The sequence below is a fragment of the Artibeus jamaicensis genome, unplaced genomic scaffold (assembly GCF_021234435.1).
Source record: "Artibeus jamaicensis isolate MK-2021 breed Jamaican fruit bat unplaced genomic scaffold, CSHL_Jam_final contig_452, whole genome shotgun sequence".
Taxonomy (NCBI): Eukaryota; Metazoa; Chordata; class Mammalia; order Chiroptera; family Phyllostomidae; genus Artibeus; species Artibeus jamaicensis.
In genome coordinates, this window is record NW_026521837.1 from 8288759 (window position 1) to 8307088 (window position 18330).

Consider the following 18330-nt stretch of genomic DNA (forward strand, 5'->3'; position numbering starts at 1 on the left):
TCTCGTGCATCCCCTGATGGGAACTGGCCCACAACCCAGGCATGTGCCCCAACTGGGAATCGAACCTCAATGCTTTGGTTCACAGGTCTGCACTCAATCCACTGAGCTACACCAGCCAGAGCTATTTTGTATTTTTAATATGCAGAAAATTCAACATAGTCATATATGTCACTCTTTGACTTAATGATTTATTTAGGTTTATATTTGGAGAAATTCTCCCCATTCTATGATAATTGAAATATGCTTACCTATATTTTCAAGTGTTCCTTTCAGGTGTTTATATTTAGCACTCTAATCAGTTAAGAATTTATCTGAAAGAAATTTAAGGACATGTTTTTTCTAATAACTAGCTAATTGGTAGATCACAGACTACTGAATAGCCTGGCATATTTCTTTTTACCTGTTGAAGTCACAGTGAATTGACAGCTCTGAGGCTTCTCCGGTGGGAGTAAAGACCAGTACATTAGCCTTCCAGGAAAATGTATTAGTATATGTGAAGTCAGCTAATTATATGCGTATTTTATAACTAAGGCCTTATAATCCTTTAAATGTATTAAAAGAAACAGTCACAGATATGTTTTAAAAGCATTATCAGAGCATTTATTGTAAAGAAAAATTGACAATGTAAAAATGTTTAAAGTTAAGGACTGAGAAGATGAATAAACCTATACTTATATGATGGAACTGTGGGCATTTATCGTGAATCCCATCAAAGGAAAATGTTTAATGTGAGAAAAATCCTGAGAATATAATTTAAGACAAAATTTATGATGGATAATGTACATTAATTCGAATCAATTACATTGCACAGAAGAACCCTGGGAAAAAGTGTACAGGTATTTTATCAGTAATTAGCTTTTGATATGTGGATTTTTATTTACCTATCTATTCATCCATCTTTTTAATGTTTTTGTACTTTCCATAGTTGCTTGACTCTCCTAATGAAGTTAAAATAATTAGGGGAAGGAATGGTTTTTATTAAGCATGCATGCATCTTCACAGAATCTGGTTTGTGGCAGGTTCTCAATACTGTCTCTTAAATGTTGTTATTAAATGAGATTATAATTTGAACTTGTTTAAAGTAGCAGAGCATACCATGAAGGTTCAAGAAAATAAACAGGCAGAAGGATAATGGGGATTTAAGTCATAGACTAAAACATAAAATGACTCAGTAGCATTTCTTTTGGATACAACCTCAGAGAGTGGGAATCATTTTTCACCTTGGAAGAAATAGTGGGCTAAAAAAGAATCTGCCTTATAATATCTGCATAACTTGGAGGAATGATATAGGGACTTTAAGGTTCAAATATCACAAAATTCCAGAATTTGGATGCAAGAGTAGAAACTGAAGTTTTCTAAAATTGAAACAAACCAAAGGAAAGTAAAGTTAATATGCTTAGTCATTGTTGAGATGGCCAATAAGACCATAAACAAAAGCAGATGACGGCCAGTGAATAGGGGGAGGTGAGGGGGTGGAGGAATGAAGCAAAAAGGAAAAAGGACTCATGGACATGGGCAACAGTGGTGATTGCTGGCAGGAGGGGAGTTAAGGGGACTAAATGGTAATGGAACAAATACAATAAAAAATAAATCAAAATATTGTTAATAAGATTAGTTATTTCTCTTCTTAAGAATGCTGTGGTGTGCCTGGCATGAAGTAATTGTGCTTTTTGTAGCTGATTTTAAATTTTTTTAAATATGTGAATGAGATAATATTAATTTTGTCACTGTAACGAATCTATAGCACTGTTCAAAGAAAAAAAGTGCTTAGGTTCTAAATGATTTGTATTTCTTTATACATTTACCATTGCTTGATGAGGGCGGCCAGTTACTTGTTCTAACTTTATGGTGGTTCTTCGCATCTAAAGGAAAGAACTTAAATAGATTGCCATCCCGAGTTCTTATGACAAGTTTAGTTTTCATTATTGGTTACTGTGCCGTCCCATCTCTGAAAAAGTACAGTCTGCTATTCATTTAGTTATTCTGAATCATTGTGCAAAATTACTCATCCCTCTGAGAATTTATATAATTTAATTTCTGAAACTGTCAGAGTAAGAATCAATTTCTGATTTCTCCCATGGGATTCACCCTGAAGGAATGAGTTGGTTTGTTTTGTTGCAGCAGCCCAGTGATTCAGGCTATGATGGGATTTGGCCACAGCTTTACTTTAGCTTTGGTTTAATGACAAAACAGGAAAGAAATGAGATTAGTAATTGGAATTGATCACGAAATCAGAATAGAGGAAAGAGCAAACCTAACTGAACACTGACCCAGGGATATTGTTTCTTTCAACTATCTTAGATTATTGAAATCATACAAAAAATTCTGAAAAGACATCATTTTTAAAACCTCTGTGATCTTAGGAAGGTAAAGTTCAACCAGAGCTTTTGTTTATCCTGTGGATCTGCACCAAAGGCATTTTGAAGTAGAGAATACATGAGGCCTAGGAAAATATTTACTCTTAAGCCATAGGTGGGTGTATAAATAAAATTAACATGCAGGATAATTTGATAAAAGCACTCGAAATCACAATTGAATATATCTTTAGCCCAGTAATTCCAACTCTAAAATATTGTCTTATAGACAAACATGTGTATAATGTAAGATTATTTATTTCAGCTCTGTTTGTAGGAGCTAAAGAATGGAACTGCAACACAGGTTAACTATATTATAACTCAGGCATAAAATGGGATACTATAAAGCAATATAAAAAAATGAAGAAACTCATTATATGTAAATACATGGTAATTTGATATCTGCTGTTCTGCCTTTCCAGTATCTAATCTATTTTACCACTAACAAAATTTGAATTTTCCTTTGGGGAATGATTTCTCCTAAACTCTCAGCCCATTTGTGTTGAGTAGTGCTGACCCAAAGTCCTTGAATAGGTGTGAGCATGCAGCAAAGTCCCGGACCCCCTTTCCTATTGGATTCAAAAAGGCACAGGAGCCAGATCATTTACATGAAGTTCAAATATGGGAACTGTGTGTATACTATGTTATCTTTTCTGTACAAAAGGAAGGGGTAAATTATTATATATGTATATATCTGTGTATGTGTTTCTATTATATATGAGGGCATATAATATCTATGGAAGGTTATACAATAAATTAATAAAATTAGAGGCCTTCAGATGTCTGGGGACTAGGAATAGAAGGGAAATGTTGTCCTTGAAAAATTTTGAGTGTGTTAATTAGTCAAAAATAAATTTTAAAATATATACTAAATTGTGAAAAATAAGTATATACATTCTTATAATCAGGTATCTTTTGGCCAAATCATGGAGTTCCAAATGCAGAAATATATAACTGAGTCTCCCCAAATTTAAAAAATAAGTGTGTAAATTATTTTGCTATTTTAAATATTGGTAACATTGCAGCTTAGAATAGAGTAGTATTCTGGCTCTCTACTCTGCTTGTGTCCGGCAATTCCAAATTTTAGATTCTATACCTTGTAATTTCTCAACTATAAGGCTTGTCCCTATATCAGAGGATGCTTAAATCTCAGGCACGCTGTTTTGTAAAAATTATTTGACCACATAGAACTCAATTACCAGGATATCAGATATGTACTTAGAACTCAAATGTTTTTCTCTCCATTTCTTGGATCGGCTCTGCGTTGCATTTCTTCCTAGGAATGGTCCATGTACTTGGTTGGTTACATCTGGTAAATCAGATAAAAACATATTCTTTAACCTTAGCGATGTTAGCTGCATGAGATCTCTTCCTCAAAATTCCAACCCAGTTCTCATATTTGAACTTCATGTAAATGACCTGGCCCCTGTGCCTTTTCATGTACAATAGGAAAGGGGGTCCGGGACTTTGCTGCATGCTCACACCTATTCAAGGACGTTGGGTCAGCACCAGTCAACACAAATGGACTGAGAGTTTAGGAGAAATCATTTCCCCAAGTAAAATTCAAATTTTAGAGACTGGAAAGGGAAAGCAGCAGATACCAACTATAAGAACATATAAAGAAATATGTTACTCCAAATTTTCATTTAGAGAAAACAACTGATAAAAGGTGTGACATAAATCAGTAAGGTTGTTGAGTTTGACCAGTACAAAGAACTCATCCTGATTTAGATACTGAACTCAGCTTGTTGTCACTCCAATTTTACTTTACTGCCAAAACCATGAACAAGGAAGCATGAAACATACATCACTTAAGGAATGGGATGAGAGAAATCAGCTTCCCATAGCTAACAGGTTTCTCACGGGGGGGTGCTGGCTTTGCGTGGTTAGCGTTCTGGAGTGCAGGAGCCTGGGCCTTTCAGTTCCTGTCTTCTGTAAGATACACCTGATGAAGGGCACGGATTCTGCTCAACAGCCCACTCACTAATACCTAGGGAACGTCCTCTGGTACCATGATTAGATGTTCTGAATTCCCTTTCTTACCGATTCCTTGGGACACTTGTGTCTTACAAGTGGGATGAATCATGAGAAGACACCTAAGGACAAGGGAGCCTAATGTATGTTCAGAATTATTGAATGGCTAAATGAATAAATGAGTAAGTTTTCACAAAAAAAGGACACATCTGAAAGAAACATTTTCAAGAAAAGTAGCCCATTTAACTATAGAAATTTAATTATCCTAAGTACTTTATCAATAGTAACACCATTGATTATTAAAACAGCAAATACTATTAACATGTGGCATATTTTTATATAATTTTAGAACTATAAGAATTCATGTTAAAATTAGAGTGAATACATTTAGGTGACTGTTTTATTACACCTAGAAAATTACTTTATAAAATTTACCCTAATGTTTAAAAAAATTAAAATATTTTACTTACACTCAGATCTCTTTATGTACTCAACAGATGTGAGCTCAATTGGTAATGTTTCACTTCATGAAATCCTTATAAATAAACTTTAATCCCATAGGGCAGATCAATTAATTATGCTTTCAGGGGAGGTATAATGAATGGATCTGTATTGTAGAATTATGGCATTCAGTTGATGTTAATGATGGAAACTCACTTTACCAAACACCTTAAGAGTACCCAGATAAACATCATTTTATATGGCTGAAGCTTTCTTCATTTTCCCAAGTGGAACATAAAAGCATGCAAAAAAAAAAAGAAATTAACATCAGCTTTTCCATGAGATCTTTATAGAAGATTAAAAATTCTTTGGTAGAGAGGTTATGTATGTATAAATATGTACATATTTATATGTACCCCAAATAAACTGTCAAAGTTTATTTTGTGGAAGTTACAAAAGCCCTGATGAAAGCTTAGAAGCTATCAGTAAAATGACAGGCAGGTATTATAATCCTAAAAAAAACCCTGGTGATATTGCTGTAAATGGTATTTTAAAATAGTCTTTTTATAATATTTAAAATAGTTTCAGATTTATAGAACAGTTGCTGAGGTAATACAGAGAACTCTTGTACACCCCTCACCCAGCTTCTGTTGTAACTGTCCTACCTCAGCAGAGGAAATTTGTCACGACTAAGGACCAGTACTGGTACATGGATATTAACTAAACTCAGCGACTTATTTTGATATCACCAGTACCCCCTATGTCCTTTTTGCTATTCCAGGATTTTATCCAAGATTACATATTATATTTAGTCACCATGTCACCTTAGAAATATAATCTCTCATACTTTTCAGATTTTCCATGTTTTTGATAAATTTGGCTTTGGTCAGTTTTTTTTTTTTTTTTTTTTGCAAAAGCATTCTAATTTGGGTTTGTCCAATATTTTTCTCATGATTAGACTAAGTTAATTGATTTTTGGTAGGAAGACCACAGGAGGGAATTACCTTTCACATGACACTATATCTTGCCATCTATGTGATCATTTGTTTGCAGTGGTGTTGGCCAGATTTCTTCACAGTGAAGTTACTTCTCCCTCCTTTCCATACACTGCTCTTTGGAAAAAGGCCAATAAACACAGCCTAGGGATGGGGTAGGATGTGAAATTCCATTTCCTGAAGAGGGGGAGTGCCTACATAAATTATTTGGAATGCTCTGTAAGAGAGATTTATCTCCTTTTCCCAATTATTTATTTTGTCATTTATTTATGTATGAATTCATGACTTTTTTGTTTTATACTTTCAGTATACTTTGATACTGTGTTAGTCATTTTGTTGCTCAAAGTGTTTCATCTTTGGCAGTTGCAAACTCTTTCAAATTTGCTCCTTTGTCTCTTTGGCATGTTTTATCCTTTTATCTTTTGAGCACTTCCTCATTTTCTGGCGTAGCAAGATGCTTCAGGATCAGATGAATCTCAAAATCATTTTGCTGAGTGAAAGAAGCTGGACCCAAAATAACTTGTACATTTTTGTTTATGTGAAATGCTGGAAGGCAAAACTAACTTACAGTGATACAGCATATCAGTGTTCAGTGTTGCCTGTTGAATAAGGGAACATTGTGGGGTGATGAATACCACTGTTTTGTGTATACCTCATATATTTATATATAAACACATACATATATACATACATATATATATATATATATATATATCTCATACATACATATGAGAAAATCATTGTTTCTCCACTACATCATGTAGTCAAATAGAAACAGCAATTCAGAATATTTCATGATTTTGATTTTTAAAAATGGCCAAAAAACTTTGAAAACATTTAGAAATTAGAGTCAATATCTCACCTCAGATATCTGATACATGTACTTTCCAGCTTCCTGTCATAAGTTCTGGTTCAATTTTACCTGACCTCCTTTAGATGTTTTAACTCAATGTGTATTCTCATGTCAACTTCTAAAGTAGGTTCATGTTATGTAAAAATTATGTTGAGTGTCTTGATTCATGTAGTTACCATTGTTTCTATACTAAACAGTCAGAAGTAATCTCACTTTAATGGATATTTTCAATGGGTCCAGTTATTGTATACATCAATTAATAAAAGTGAAAATAAGTTTTGAATCGAGAGTCTAAGCATTTGTAGAAGTTGCAGCATCCCTCCATTGAATGTGTTCTTTTGTTGGAACTGAAGTCAGCCAGACTTGTCGACTTGTTCCCTTATCTCCGTCAGGGTTAATTCTTACTTTTGTTTTAATCTTTACTGCAAAATCTCTTGTATTTATGTGCATCCACATCTGGAAAATAAGCTGAAAATGTAGGTGTAAATTATGTTCAATGTCGTTTTGCTTATCCACATAAATAGAAAATTTCTCTGAGAAAATAAGCTAAGTATATAGTAAAATAAATTACGTTGCTACCCACTATTAAAATCATTTTCTTGCATTAAGGAAAAAATAACGACAAGCTTCTTTTTTCAAGCCATTCTCTTATTTAAGAAGTTTTAAGTGACTGCATTTTCAAAGGAGTAGAAGAACAGCATTAGTAGCTTTTCTATAATGCTATTATATTTGTGTAGACATTTTGTCCTTAAAATGATTATTTAGCAGAATATAGTAAAAAAGGTTATAAAATGTCAGGTTCTACGAATATGGCAATCTTAGTAACTTAATATTTCATCTTACGATGGTGTAGTAATAGCAGACATACTTTTCATAATGAATAAAATGGGGTACAATAATTTAACTCTCCATAAAAGAAGGAAAAACTATTAATTCCTGTTTGAAAAATCAGTTTGAAAGGCATGGAAATAGCAACAGTTGAATCATTACAGATATAGCATTATTTTAAAAGAAAAGGTGAGAAAATATAATACTAAATACTACCTTAACACAAAAGAGGATCATTGTATTTAATAAAATGTATTTGCAGTCTACAGGGTGATAATTTGAGTAATATCTCAGATTACTTATTTCCAAGTGATTCACTATGTAATAATAATTTGAATTTTTCTACATCCATATTTTATTTATTTTTAAATTTTAATACTAAGGATCATATTCTCAATTAGGAGTAATAAAGGTAACTCCAAAAAGTGTTGCTTCATTCCAGTTTGCTTTCCTTGCAGAGTGCAGATATGAGCCCAGCAAGCAGCACCGCTTCCCTTCCTGTTAGTCCTCTTGCGGAAGAGCCGTTGCCTTTCAAGGTAAAAGATACAGACAAACAAAATCAATTGTCTATAATATTTTAGGATAGTTAATTAATATTAGTAAAATAGTTAACAAATATGGTAAAAGAGAGCTTTTATGCGTAGATGATATAGGGAACTGCTTTAATCTGTAATAATCCTATATCAAATGTAAAAATATTTGTTTTGTTTTATTGTCATTCTAGTTGCTAAATAAAGGTAAAGGTTTGGAATATAAATTAATACTTTATGGAATACTTTGTTTGCTTGTCATGTAAAATATAGTGATTTCACTGTAATAGTTTGATGTCACATGAATTTGAAGTTTCAAATGTTTTATTTGTAGGAATTTTAAGCAATGAACTTAAAATGAATGTTCAGCCCTCATAGCTAGTTAAAATTTTATTGATGACTACTTCCTAATTATCTAATCTTTACAAAATAATAAACTTAAGAATTGAAATATACAACTATTCCTCTAAAACATTATATTTTTAAAGTATTTAAGTAAATATGCAAATAAGTAAGTAGCACGCAAATGCTACTTATTTATGCAAAATATGCAAATAAGTAGCATGATCAGTAGAATTCTTCAGTTTGGAAGTCTTTACACATTACAAATATATTGTCATGTTTTTGTTTCTTATTTAAGATTAGATTTTTCTCTTTATGCCAAAGCTTTGTAGATCAGCTACTTTATATTTGTGCCAGGGATATTTGGGTTTCATTAGAACTATTATAAACAAAGGCACTCCTTTTAAGATCATGAGGATATAAAGAAAAACTTGGAAAGTTGAGATGATACACTTAGTGCAAGAATTTTCATTTAGTTTGCTTTCAAGACAGGGAAATGTACATTTTGGGGTTCATTATGACTTTACTATAAAATTATTTTTTTCTCCTTGTATGAAGATTATGTCTTAACTTCACACTGCTTACACCTAGTACAGTGGCTGGTGTGAATATTTGCTGTGTTGTTAAAGTAAATATAACAGAAGGCTATGAATTCAATTGTGTATCTTTCTTGCTTAATGATAATAACAACTATTAAAAGCTTATTTTAGATCATAAAATTGTGAAATACTGAATAGTATTCTAATTGTATTATTTATTAAGAAGTATTTCTTTATCTACAAGAAAAGGAGAACTATTAAAGCTTAGTGTTACTTAGTTACTTAGTGTTATTTAGTGTTTCAAAGCTTAATGTTGTTGTATGGGATAAAATTTACAGAAGTTCCCATTGATTCTCAAAACATCACCATAAGCCATTTTCTCTTTTTAATATATTGACAATGCCTGCACTTCTTGAAACTTAATGTATTTTCTAACAGAGGTAAAATAAAAGGTGAGATATAGTTTAATATGAGCTGACATAAAGCTAATTTAAACGTAACTATTTTAATTAGTTTCCCCTGTTGGTTCTAAGAGATCAATAATGTTCCTGCATTAATGTGTGTGAGGGGTTTTTCTCATCAATTGAAACTTCCAAGTGATTGTAATATATAATATTGGCTTTTGATAGCCAATATAGTTATAGCACCTCTCAATTTGCTGCTTTGTGAAAGGAATGATATTTATATTTTTTCAAAAAAATTTATCATATATAAAAATATCTCATTAGTATTTAAAATTAAAGTTCAAAATTACAAAATAAAACTCCTGCATTTGCTTCTTTAATTTTTATATTATAAATTGTTATTATGTAAATGGTAATTGAATATTTATTTATTTTTATGAAAACACAAAATATATAGCAACTCTTTTGAGATACACCTTAGTCAAATAGGGAATAATAATTGTAAAAATATGTTGAATACTATTTAACTCATAAAAGACAAGGGTTTTCTTATAACCATAGCATGAAAAATCCTGATATTATCACTTATTTGCATCTAAAACTCTGTTTTAAATTATATGTGACTAAAAATAATTTTTTCTCATTCCCCACGAATAGGGCATGGTCTTTCAAATTAATATAAAACTGACCCTCTCTAACCCCTCAGCTTCCTTTTCTAGGATGTGACACCAGCGTCACGCTCTGTAACCAACTGCTCTAATATGGCCGCTGAAGGTTGAGCTTTGATGGTTGATTAAGGGAATTGATTTTTCTTTTCTCCTGAGTTGTAATTAAGTCACTAAAAGAAATGTATTCGATTCTTTTTCTTGATCTATTTTGGAAGTACTCATGCAACAGTTGGAGGAAAATGTCTTGTTTTGGTTCAAGTGTTTTTCAAAATGAATGCATTTCTTTAATTATCATCTATAGAATTGTATTCAGATTAAACTGATTTTAAACATAATACTTCATATATGATATATGTGTGTATACATATACATCCTAATAATTACTACTTACCTTCCCACTAATATATCTATCTTTATTCTTGACCTGAATGTTAGATGAGAAATTGGCAAACAATAGGCCAACAGTACCATGGTAGGATCTATTAAATTAAATGGGGAAGAAAACCAGGAGAGAATCTCCCAAAGAGTCCAGGCTGGTAGGTGAAGCAAGACAATTCAGTCTTGTTTGGGACCAAATGCTTCTTTTTCACAATAAGGTAGTATTTTTCAACATTATTAACATTCTTCAAGTTAATTTTTAAACAAAACAAGATCTTCACTGAAAGATAATTCAGGCCCCATATGTTTACTTCTCTGTTTTCTCCACAGAGCATTTAACCTCCTATTAAACTTCTTAAGCTTTCACCTACCATTCAGAACCTATTGCTATAGTGTTTTGTATCACTTAGCTAGTATTTCAAAAATGAGGATGTTTTCTACAGATATCTATCCAGTCTTAAACAATTGTTCGGAACTGTGAGTGACCAAAAGTAAGTAGAGCTGGGCAGGCGAATGCCACTTTACCACAGTTACCACCACTCCCTGTTATGCTCCTGTTGGGCCACAGAAGCTGTTGAGTATATCCTTTCAGAGAAGAAGATATATAATGCATGAGTTTCTACATTTACTGCAAGTAATATAATTTCACAGATTTCCTAGTCACACTCTTGATGCTGAGAAGTTTTTAGGATTCCAATTTCATATATTTGTGCAGACTATTGTTACGGACATACTTTTAGAGACAGAAGGCAAATGTATAACCTCTATTTTTTCAAGATCATATTTACTTATTTTTAGAGAGAGGGGAAAAGAAGGAGAAGGAGAGAAACATCAATCAATGTCCAAGAGAAACATTGATCAGTTGCCTCTTGCATGCACCCCAACCAGAAACCCTGCCTGCAACCCAGGCATGTGCCCTGACAGAAATCAAACGGGTGACCTTTTGCTTTGTAGGACCACACTCAGCCAACTGAGCCACTCCCATCAGGGCTAACCTCCTTTTTTAAATACAATATTTAGCATTACCTAGTCTCTATACATAACTGTCTGTCATATGCCGCTACATCATTATGGAAGGGCCAAGGGATAGCTAATTTTGCCTGGGTGGGAATGATACATTATCAAATAAACATAATAGAATGATAAAAGTTCACAATCATTTATTTAAGGCTTTGATTTGAGGAAAGAGAGAGTACAACTGCTTCATCATTAATTACAATTTTTATGTTTTTCTGTAAAATAACAATGAACCAAGTTGACATTGTTAAATTTGGTTTCTCCACTTTACTGTATTCTACATTTTTCTCTCTGTCATTTCCCCTGATTTATCTTTTTTCTTTTAATGAATTAATTTATTTTTATTGATTATGCCATTACGGTTGTTCTATTCCCCCCCTTCATTCCCCTCCACCCTACCCCCCTCGTTCCCACCATTACCCTCCCCTTAGTTTATGTCCATGTGTCTCAAGTTCTTTAGATTCAATATTTCCCTTACTATTCTTGCCCCCCCATCTATTTTCTATCTACCATTTATGCTGCTTATTTTCTGTACCTTCTCCCCCCTTCTCCTCCTCTCACTCCCCTGTTGCTAACCCTCCTTAAGATCTTCATTTCTATATTTCCATTCCTGATCTAGCTGTCCTTTTAGTTTGCTTTCATTTCAGGTGTGGTTGTTAATAACTGTGAGTTTGCTGTCCTTTCGCTGTTCATATTTTTTAACTTCTTTTTCTTAGATAAGTTCCTTTAACATTTCATATAATAAGGGCTTGGTGATGATGAATTCCTTGAATTTGATCTTATCTGAGAAGCACTTTATCTGTCCTTCCATTCTAAATGAAAGTTTTGCTGGATAGAGTAATCTGGGTTGTAGATCTTTGGATTTCATGACTTGGAATACCTCTTTCCAGCCCCTTCTTGCCTCTAAGGTCTCTTTGGAGAAATCTGCTGACAGTCTGATGGGAACTCCTTTGTAGGTGACTGTGCCCTTATCTCTTGCTGCTTCTAGAATTCTCTCCTTCATTTGAATCTTGGCTAATGTAATGATGATGTGCCTTGGTGTGTTCCTTCTTGGGTCCAACTTCTTTGGGACTCTCTGAGCTTCCTGGATTTCCTGGAAGTCTATTGCCTTTGCCAGATTGGGGAAATTCTCCTTTATTATTTGTTCGAATAAGTTTTCCACTGGTGGCTATTCCTTTCCCCCTTCTGGTACCCCTATAATTCGGATGTTGGAGCGTTTAAAGATGTCCTGGAGGTTCCTAAGTCTCTCCTCATTTTTTTGAATTCTTGCTTCTTCACTCTTTTCTGTTTGGCCATTATTTGCTTTCTTCTGGTCCACTCCATTGATTTGGGTCCCAGTTTCCTTTTCATCGTTATTGGTTTCCTGTGCAATTCCATTCATTTCAATTAGTTTCGCCTTCATATGTTCCTTTAATTTGTGGCTATAATCAACCAGATCTGTGAGCATCCTGATCACCAGTGTTTTAAACTGTGCGTCTGAGAGTTTTGCTATTTCTTCATTGCTTAGATTTATAGGCTCTGGGGCTTTGAGATCTTCTTGAGCCATTTTTGGTCTGTTTGCACCCGTTAAGTATGAGGAGCGGAGCCTTGGACTCCCCGGTCACTGGGTTGTGACTCTGTATGTGGGGGCGTGGTCAGAGCGGGGGAAATGGGGGCGCCCTCTTCTGCCTCTTGCCCCTGGGGCCCACTGGGTCCGGTCTAACCGCCCACTCCCTCGCTGGTCTATCTGCACAGGAATGCGCAACCACAGTCAAATCTCGGCCCTGCTCCCTCGCTGGTTCCCTGTGGTCGCTCGCTGAGTCACTCACTAGGTCCACCAGTTGCAACCCTGCACCTGGGATCCACACGCCTGAGTCCATCTGACCGAATTTTCCTGTGTAACCCGCTCTACCAGCTGCTGGCTTTGCCCCTCTTACCAGTCAGGCTGAAGAATTTGTTGTTATCAGACTTCTGAAAAGTTCAATTTTCTGTGTTCTGGCTGTGTTTTCTGTTGCTAATATTTAATTGTCTCTAAACTTCGTTGTGTGAAAAAGCAAGGCATCTCTGCTTATGCCTCCATCTTGGCGGAAGTCTCCCCCCTGATTTATCTTAACAGTCTAATTGCCTGCCTCCTTGCTTCCCATACTAGGCTCACTCAGGCATTCCACATCAGAGATGCCTTGGGGCCAATTGTTACTGTTCTCTAGTAACTTTGCTCTATTAACTTATTTGTGTATTGACAGTTTCAGTCCATCCCTGGGACTAGTACTCTTGAAGCCAAACCTGGCTCATTGTTCCAGACCCTCTATAACAATGCATGTTGTTTTGGTCATGTTCTTTTTGCCTGCCACTTTTATCACATATTTCCAATTTATTTATCCTCCAGTGAAACATGGCTGGTAGATTTGGTTCTTTTTTTCTCCAAAAATCATCTTTCTCTCATTAGATATGTTAAAAAAAGGTATTTCTCTCCCATACCCTTTTATCCTTGTCCTGTGAGAAATTCAACAGAATAGAAACACGTTTAACTCTATTTCTCTTTAGACTCTGCTTCAAAAGTATACAAAGGCAATAGAAGTATATTTTCAATTCACCAGTCTTCAGAGTCTAAAAGTAAACAAAAATAACTCATTGTTTTTCTTGGCCCATTCATTGACTGCTGCTTCTCTGTGATATTTGCATTCCTAGACTGTCTGGTGAGTTTGTGTATTTAGTGCTTAGGATACCCAATGGAGCCACCCGGTCGGAGGTCCAGCCTCCTTCCCAGAAGCCCCAGAGAGTGGCGCTGGGCTCTCACTGGGTCTCCTCATGCAGTCTGAAGTTCTCTTGACTACTTTCCCTTCTCCCCAGAAGTCATCATTTAGTCTAGACTACAAAAACTCTCACTCTTCAAACTTTTTTCAGATATTATTCCACTCTTCTTTAATTAGCCAGGGTCTGGAAAAATCATCTCAATGTACTTTTTAGAAATAGAATTAAGGAAAGAACTTGTCTGAAGTGTCTAGAGATTCTTCTGTCCTGACACAAATCTTACTTTAAGAAGCACAGAGTCACCTGTTTAAGCAATGTACAGGAGGGGGAAATAGAGAAATAATAATGTGTCAAAAATATATCCTGTCACTCAACATTGGAATGTTAGGGGGGGAAATGATGGTAACTCCACTTGACTTAGTAGTACACATAGTTTGCTCTTAATGATATGAAATATTTATTACATAGAAAAAACAGAAAATTTACAACTGTCAACCATAATACTTTAAAGGATTGGGCTCTTATGAGTTTAAACAAGTTAAGGAATAGAAACACTTGGTGTGGAGTACAATATATAGTATGCAGTATATGTGTTAACTATTATTTTTTGGAAAGAGGTACCTCTATGTTTAAGATGAGAAAGCTCTAGATGTCATGAATAACATGAAGCAGAAATATTTTCAGTTAGCCCCTCATCCTTTATCTCCAAATGTAAGACCAGAAATGCATTTTAAACATCAGTTCTTTACTTTGGTGAAAAATAGTGTTTAATATTCATTCCTGGAAGCCATGCTACTTATTGTATACACTTGAGTATTCAGATAAGCTCATATATCTGATTCCTCTTATAAAATATAATTAATGGGAAAGTTCACTCATTATGAGGGAGAAGAAGTAAACATAATAAGTTTGCCTTAAGGGAAAAGCAGTAAATATAGTAAAATTTTCCTGGAAAAAAAGAGAAATAAGTCATTGTTTTTGTAACCATAAGGACATATAGTATCTTCTTATCGGAAATATAGCATTGTACACTTTTATTTAATTTCCCAAGCCTCCTGCCATGAGTTAACCTGGTAACCTCCTAAATGTGAGTTCTACTAAAGGAACATCATTCAATCATATTAGGTGCTGGGAAAAGCCACACTGTGGACAGAGCAGTGTTGGTAGTTTTCTCTTTATGTGCGAAAACATCCGTTTACTTTGCCTGACAACATAATGGGAAGGAGCACCCTTGGAGGCACCAGGAGAGAGGAGTCAGGCCGTGGCGAGGATGACATCCTCTGCTGCATATTCTGCAGAGATTTAGGCTTTCTGTGTGTTTATTATTATCATTTATCATGAATTTAGTGGTCTCTCTTATTATTAAAACATTTTTATGCCACAGAAAGGTCCCCAACTGTTCTATTTTGGACTTCTAGCCACTTTTTGACCGGGCTATTTGTTAATAAACCAATTCATTGAATACCTACCATGTGTGATAATATTCTAGATACTGGTGCTTCAGTTTAAACTGCACAGACTAAATTCCTGCTTTCTTGGTGTTTGGGTTCTAGTGAAGAGAAAAAGGAAGCAAATACACAAACATACAACACATCAGGTAGGGATAATAAATATTATAATGAAAAATGAAACAGGATTTGGAGGACAGAAAGTAACTGAAGTGTGCTACCGTTTCAAAAAGAATGGTGGAAGATGGCCACTCAGATTGGGGGGATAGTTTAGGAGAGAGCATAATGAAGAAAGGGAGAAAGCCACACATCCGTCTGGGGTAAGAGGCCTGAGAGCAAGAAGTGAGAAACCTATAAGCAGGAGAACACTGGGCCTTTTTATGATAGTCAAGAGTGTCATTTTGGCTGCAGCAGAGAAAATGAAGGGCGAGGCAAGTAATAAGAGAGGAGGTCAGAGAGAAACAGATGATAAAGGGCCTTGTAGACCATCAGAAAGACTCGGGATCTTGCTTTGTAAGAGATAGGAAACCATGCAAGTGTTTTGGGGAAAAGAATGACATAATCAGACTTAAAAAAAAAACTCTGATTTCTCTGACATCTGTGTAGATACAGGCACAAGCAGACATGGTAGAAGAAGGAAGTTGAGGCTCCTGGAGGTGAGAGATTTTGGAGGCTTCAACTGGAGTAGTAAAAATTGAAAGGTAAACATTGGCAGGATTTTGGACACATTCTGAATGTGAGTCTACATAACTTATTAATGGATTGTACAAGTGATATCAAAAATAAGAGCAATATCAAAGATTATTCCTAATTCTAACATTCTCTATCTTTTCCCATTTTTACCCTTTTTGCTATCTCTCTGATATTTCAAATAAAGAGATATCATGATGTAGAAATTAAAGAAGTCCTATTTTTGTTAGTTTGGTTTAATTTTTTTAGTGGTAGGGAGGCAGAGGGACTGAATTTGAGGTGGCAGATACCAGTTTTACTAAGGCTAACAAGGAATACAGATTTGGTCATCTGTTTTCTCTCCCAGATAACTGAAGAATACAAATAAAACTAGATTTAACTTATAATTTTATGTTGATTTATATGAATAATAATTATGAGATTGAAACATAACTCTAGTGCTTAGTGGAAGAAATGAGTAGGCAGAAAAAATTCTCCAAGGGACAGCTGATGAATTTGGAATATAAAATCATACTATGGTTTTATATTTAAAGGATTGATTTATGGTATGATAATAACTATAAATATGAGATGCCATCATTATGTTTCCCTAAGTAGGAATGAATTTTAAGAGGGATCTATTATCTCTAAATGCATATTTAAAGCAATTACTTTTGATGACTTAAAAATAAAAATATTTCTTTTATCCATTGCTGTGTAATAAACCATTTTGAAACTTGTCAGCCTAAATCAATAACTTCTTATTGTTGTTTATGATTCTTTAGGTTAACCGAGTGTATTTGGACAGTTCTTAGTTGAGGCTTACAAGTGGGTGCAGTAAAATGCAGACTGAGTATGCGCTGATCTGAAGGAGCAAGTAGAGTAGACATCCGAGAGGATTCTTGTGGACTAGCTTAAGGTTTTTCACAGTGTGCTGGTTTTAGATTAGTTAGAATTGTTACATGGCCTCTGGCATCACCCAGAGATAGTGTTCTAAGATAAGAGGAAGTGCAAGCTACCAGGCCAATTGTGGATGAGACACAGAAGTAGACCGCTTTCCCTCCACATGCTTTTATGTTGGTTAAGCTGTTACATGATATGTTGATGGTTGCCCAGGACTATCCCTATGTTCAGAGATTTGTCAGAAGGACTCAGAACTCAGCTGGTAGCCTTACAGAGCACACAAACTCTTCTTCCAGCAATATATGTGATGTTTGTACCCAGTGAAGCCCATTAAAAATTCAACACCCCAAGATTTTATTGGGTAATTGTCATATAGAAGCCCTGAGCCTAGAACATGCAGAGATTCCAGGTTCCTAGAAAAAAGTCAGGTGTGCAGCATAAATGATGTTGTTTATACAAATGGTTTGTGGAAAGTAAGCCACTCTTAACCTTTATGGAGCATTTGATATGAGTCTAGAACACTGTTTACCACTCAAGTTCTTAGAAGTCAGCCAATGGACAACCTTGCACTTGGACCTAAGCATAATGGATTAGTTTGCTAGGCCTGCCCCAATAAAAGAATACAGGCTAGGTTGCTTAAAGAGCAAAAATGTATTTTCTCAAGACCTGCAGGATAGAAGTCCAAATTCAAGGTGCTGGAAAGGTTGGTTTCTGGTGCAACTCTCTTCTTGGCTTGCAAATATTCTTCTCACTGTTCTCTCATGGGTTTTTCTCTGTGCATGCACATTCCTGGTATTTCTTCCTCCTATTATAAGGACACCAGTGATATTACATTGGGGTCCCCCAAGTGTCCTCATTTTACATTACATTTTAAAGATCTTGTCTTCAAATGTAGTTATATTCTGAGGTACTGGGAATTGGAGTTTCAATGAATTTTGGGGAGGATACAATTCAGCCTAAAGAGATAGACTCCAGACTGCTAAGTATTTTGGTTCTGTAGGTAGGGTGCACCTTGACTTAATGGAAGGCAAAATAAATGGCCTCTCTTGATGAGGAATGACAAAAATTTGCAGCAGTTTTTAATCTAACATATTGATATATGATATTCTCTTATTAATACAGTTTTCAGTGCTATTGAATTTTTAGACAGGTGTGAGGAGTTTGGGTTTGAGGAAATGTAGAAAGAAATAAGTGATTTCTTTAAATGTTTACATTTATTAGCCATTATATTCATTTGAGTATATTTCCCAATGTTAT

The 18330-nt window shown here is 34.8% G+C and overlaps 1 protein-coding gene across 6 annotated transcripts in view; it reads left to right on the forward strand.

Moving 5' to 3' along the window:
- CCSER1 (coiled-coil serine rich protein 1) overlaps positions 1-18330 on the forward strand; it is a 1291789-nt gene that overhangs the window by 495097 nt on the left and 778362 nt on the right. For all 6 annotated transcript variants that reach the window (XM_053666405.1, XM_053666408.1, XM_053666410.1 and 3 more), the window contains exon 7: positions 7904-7981. In XM_053666405.1, coding sequence (XP_053522380.1) covers positions 7904-7981 — 78 coding nt within the window. The remainder of the gene's footprint in view (positions 1-7903; positions 7982-18330) is intronic.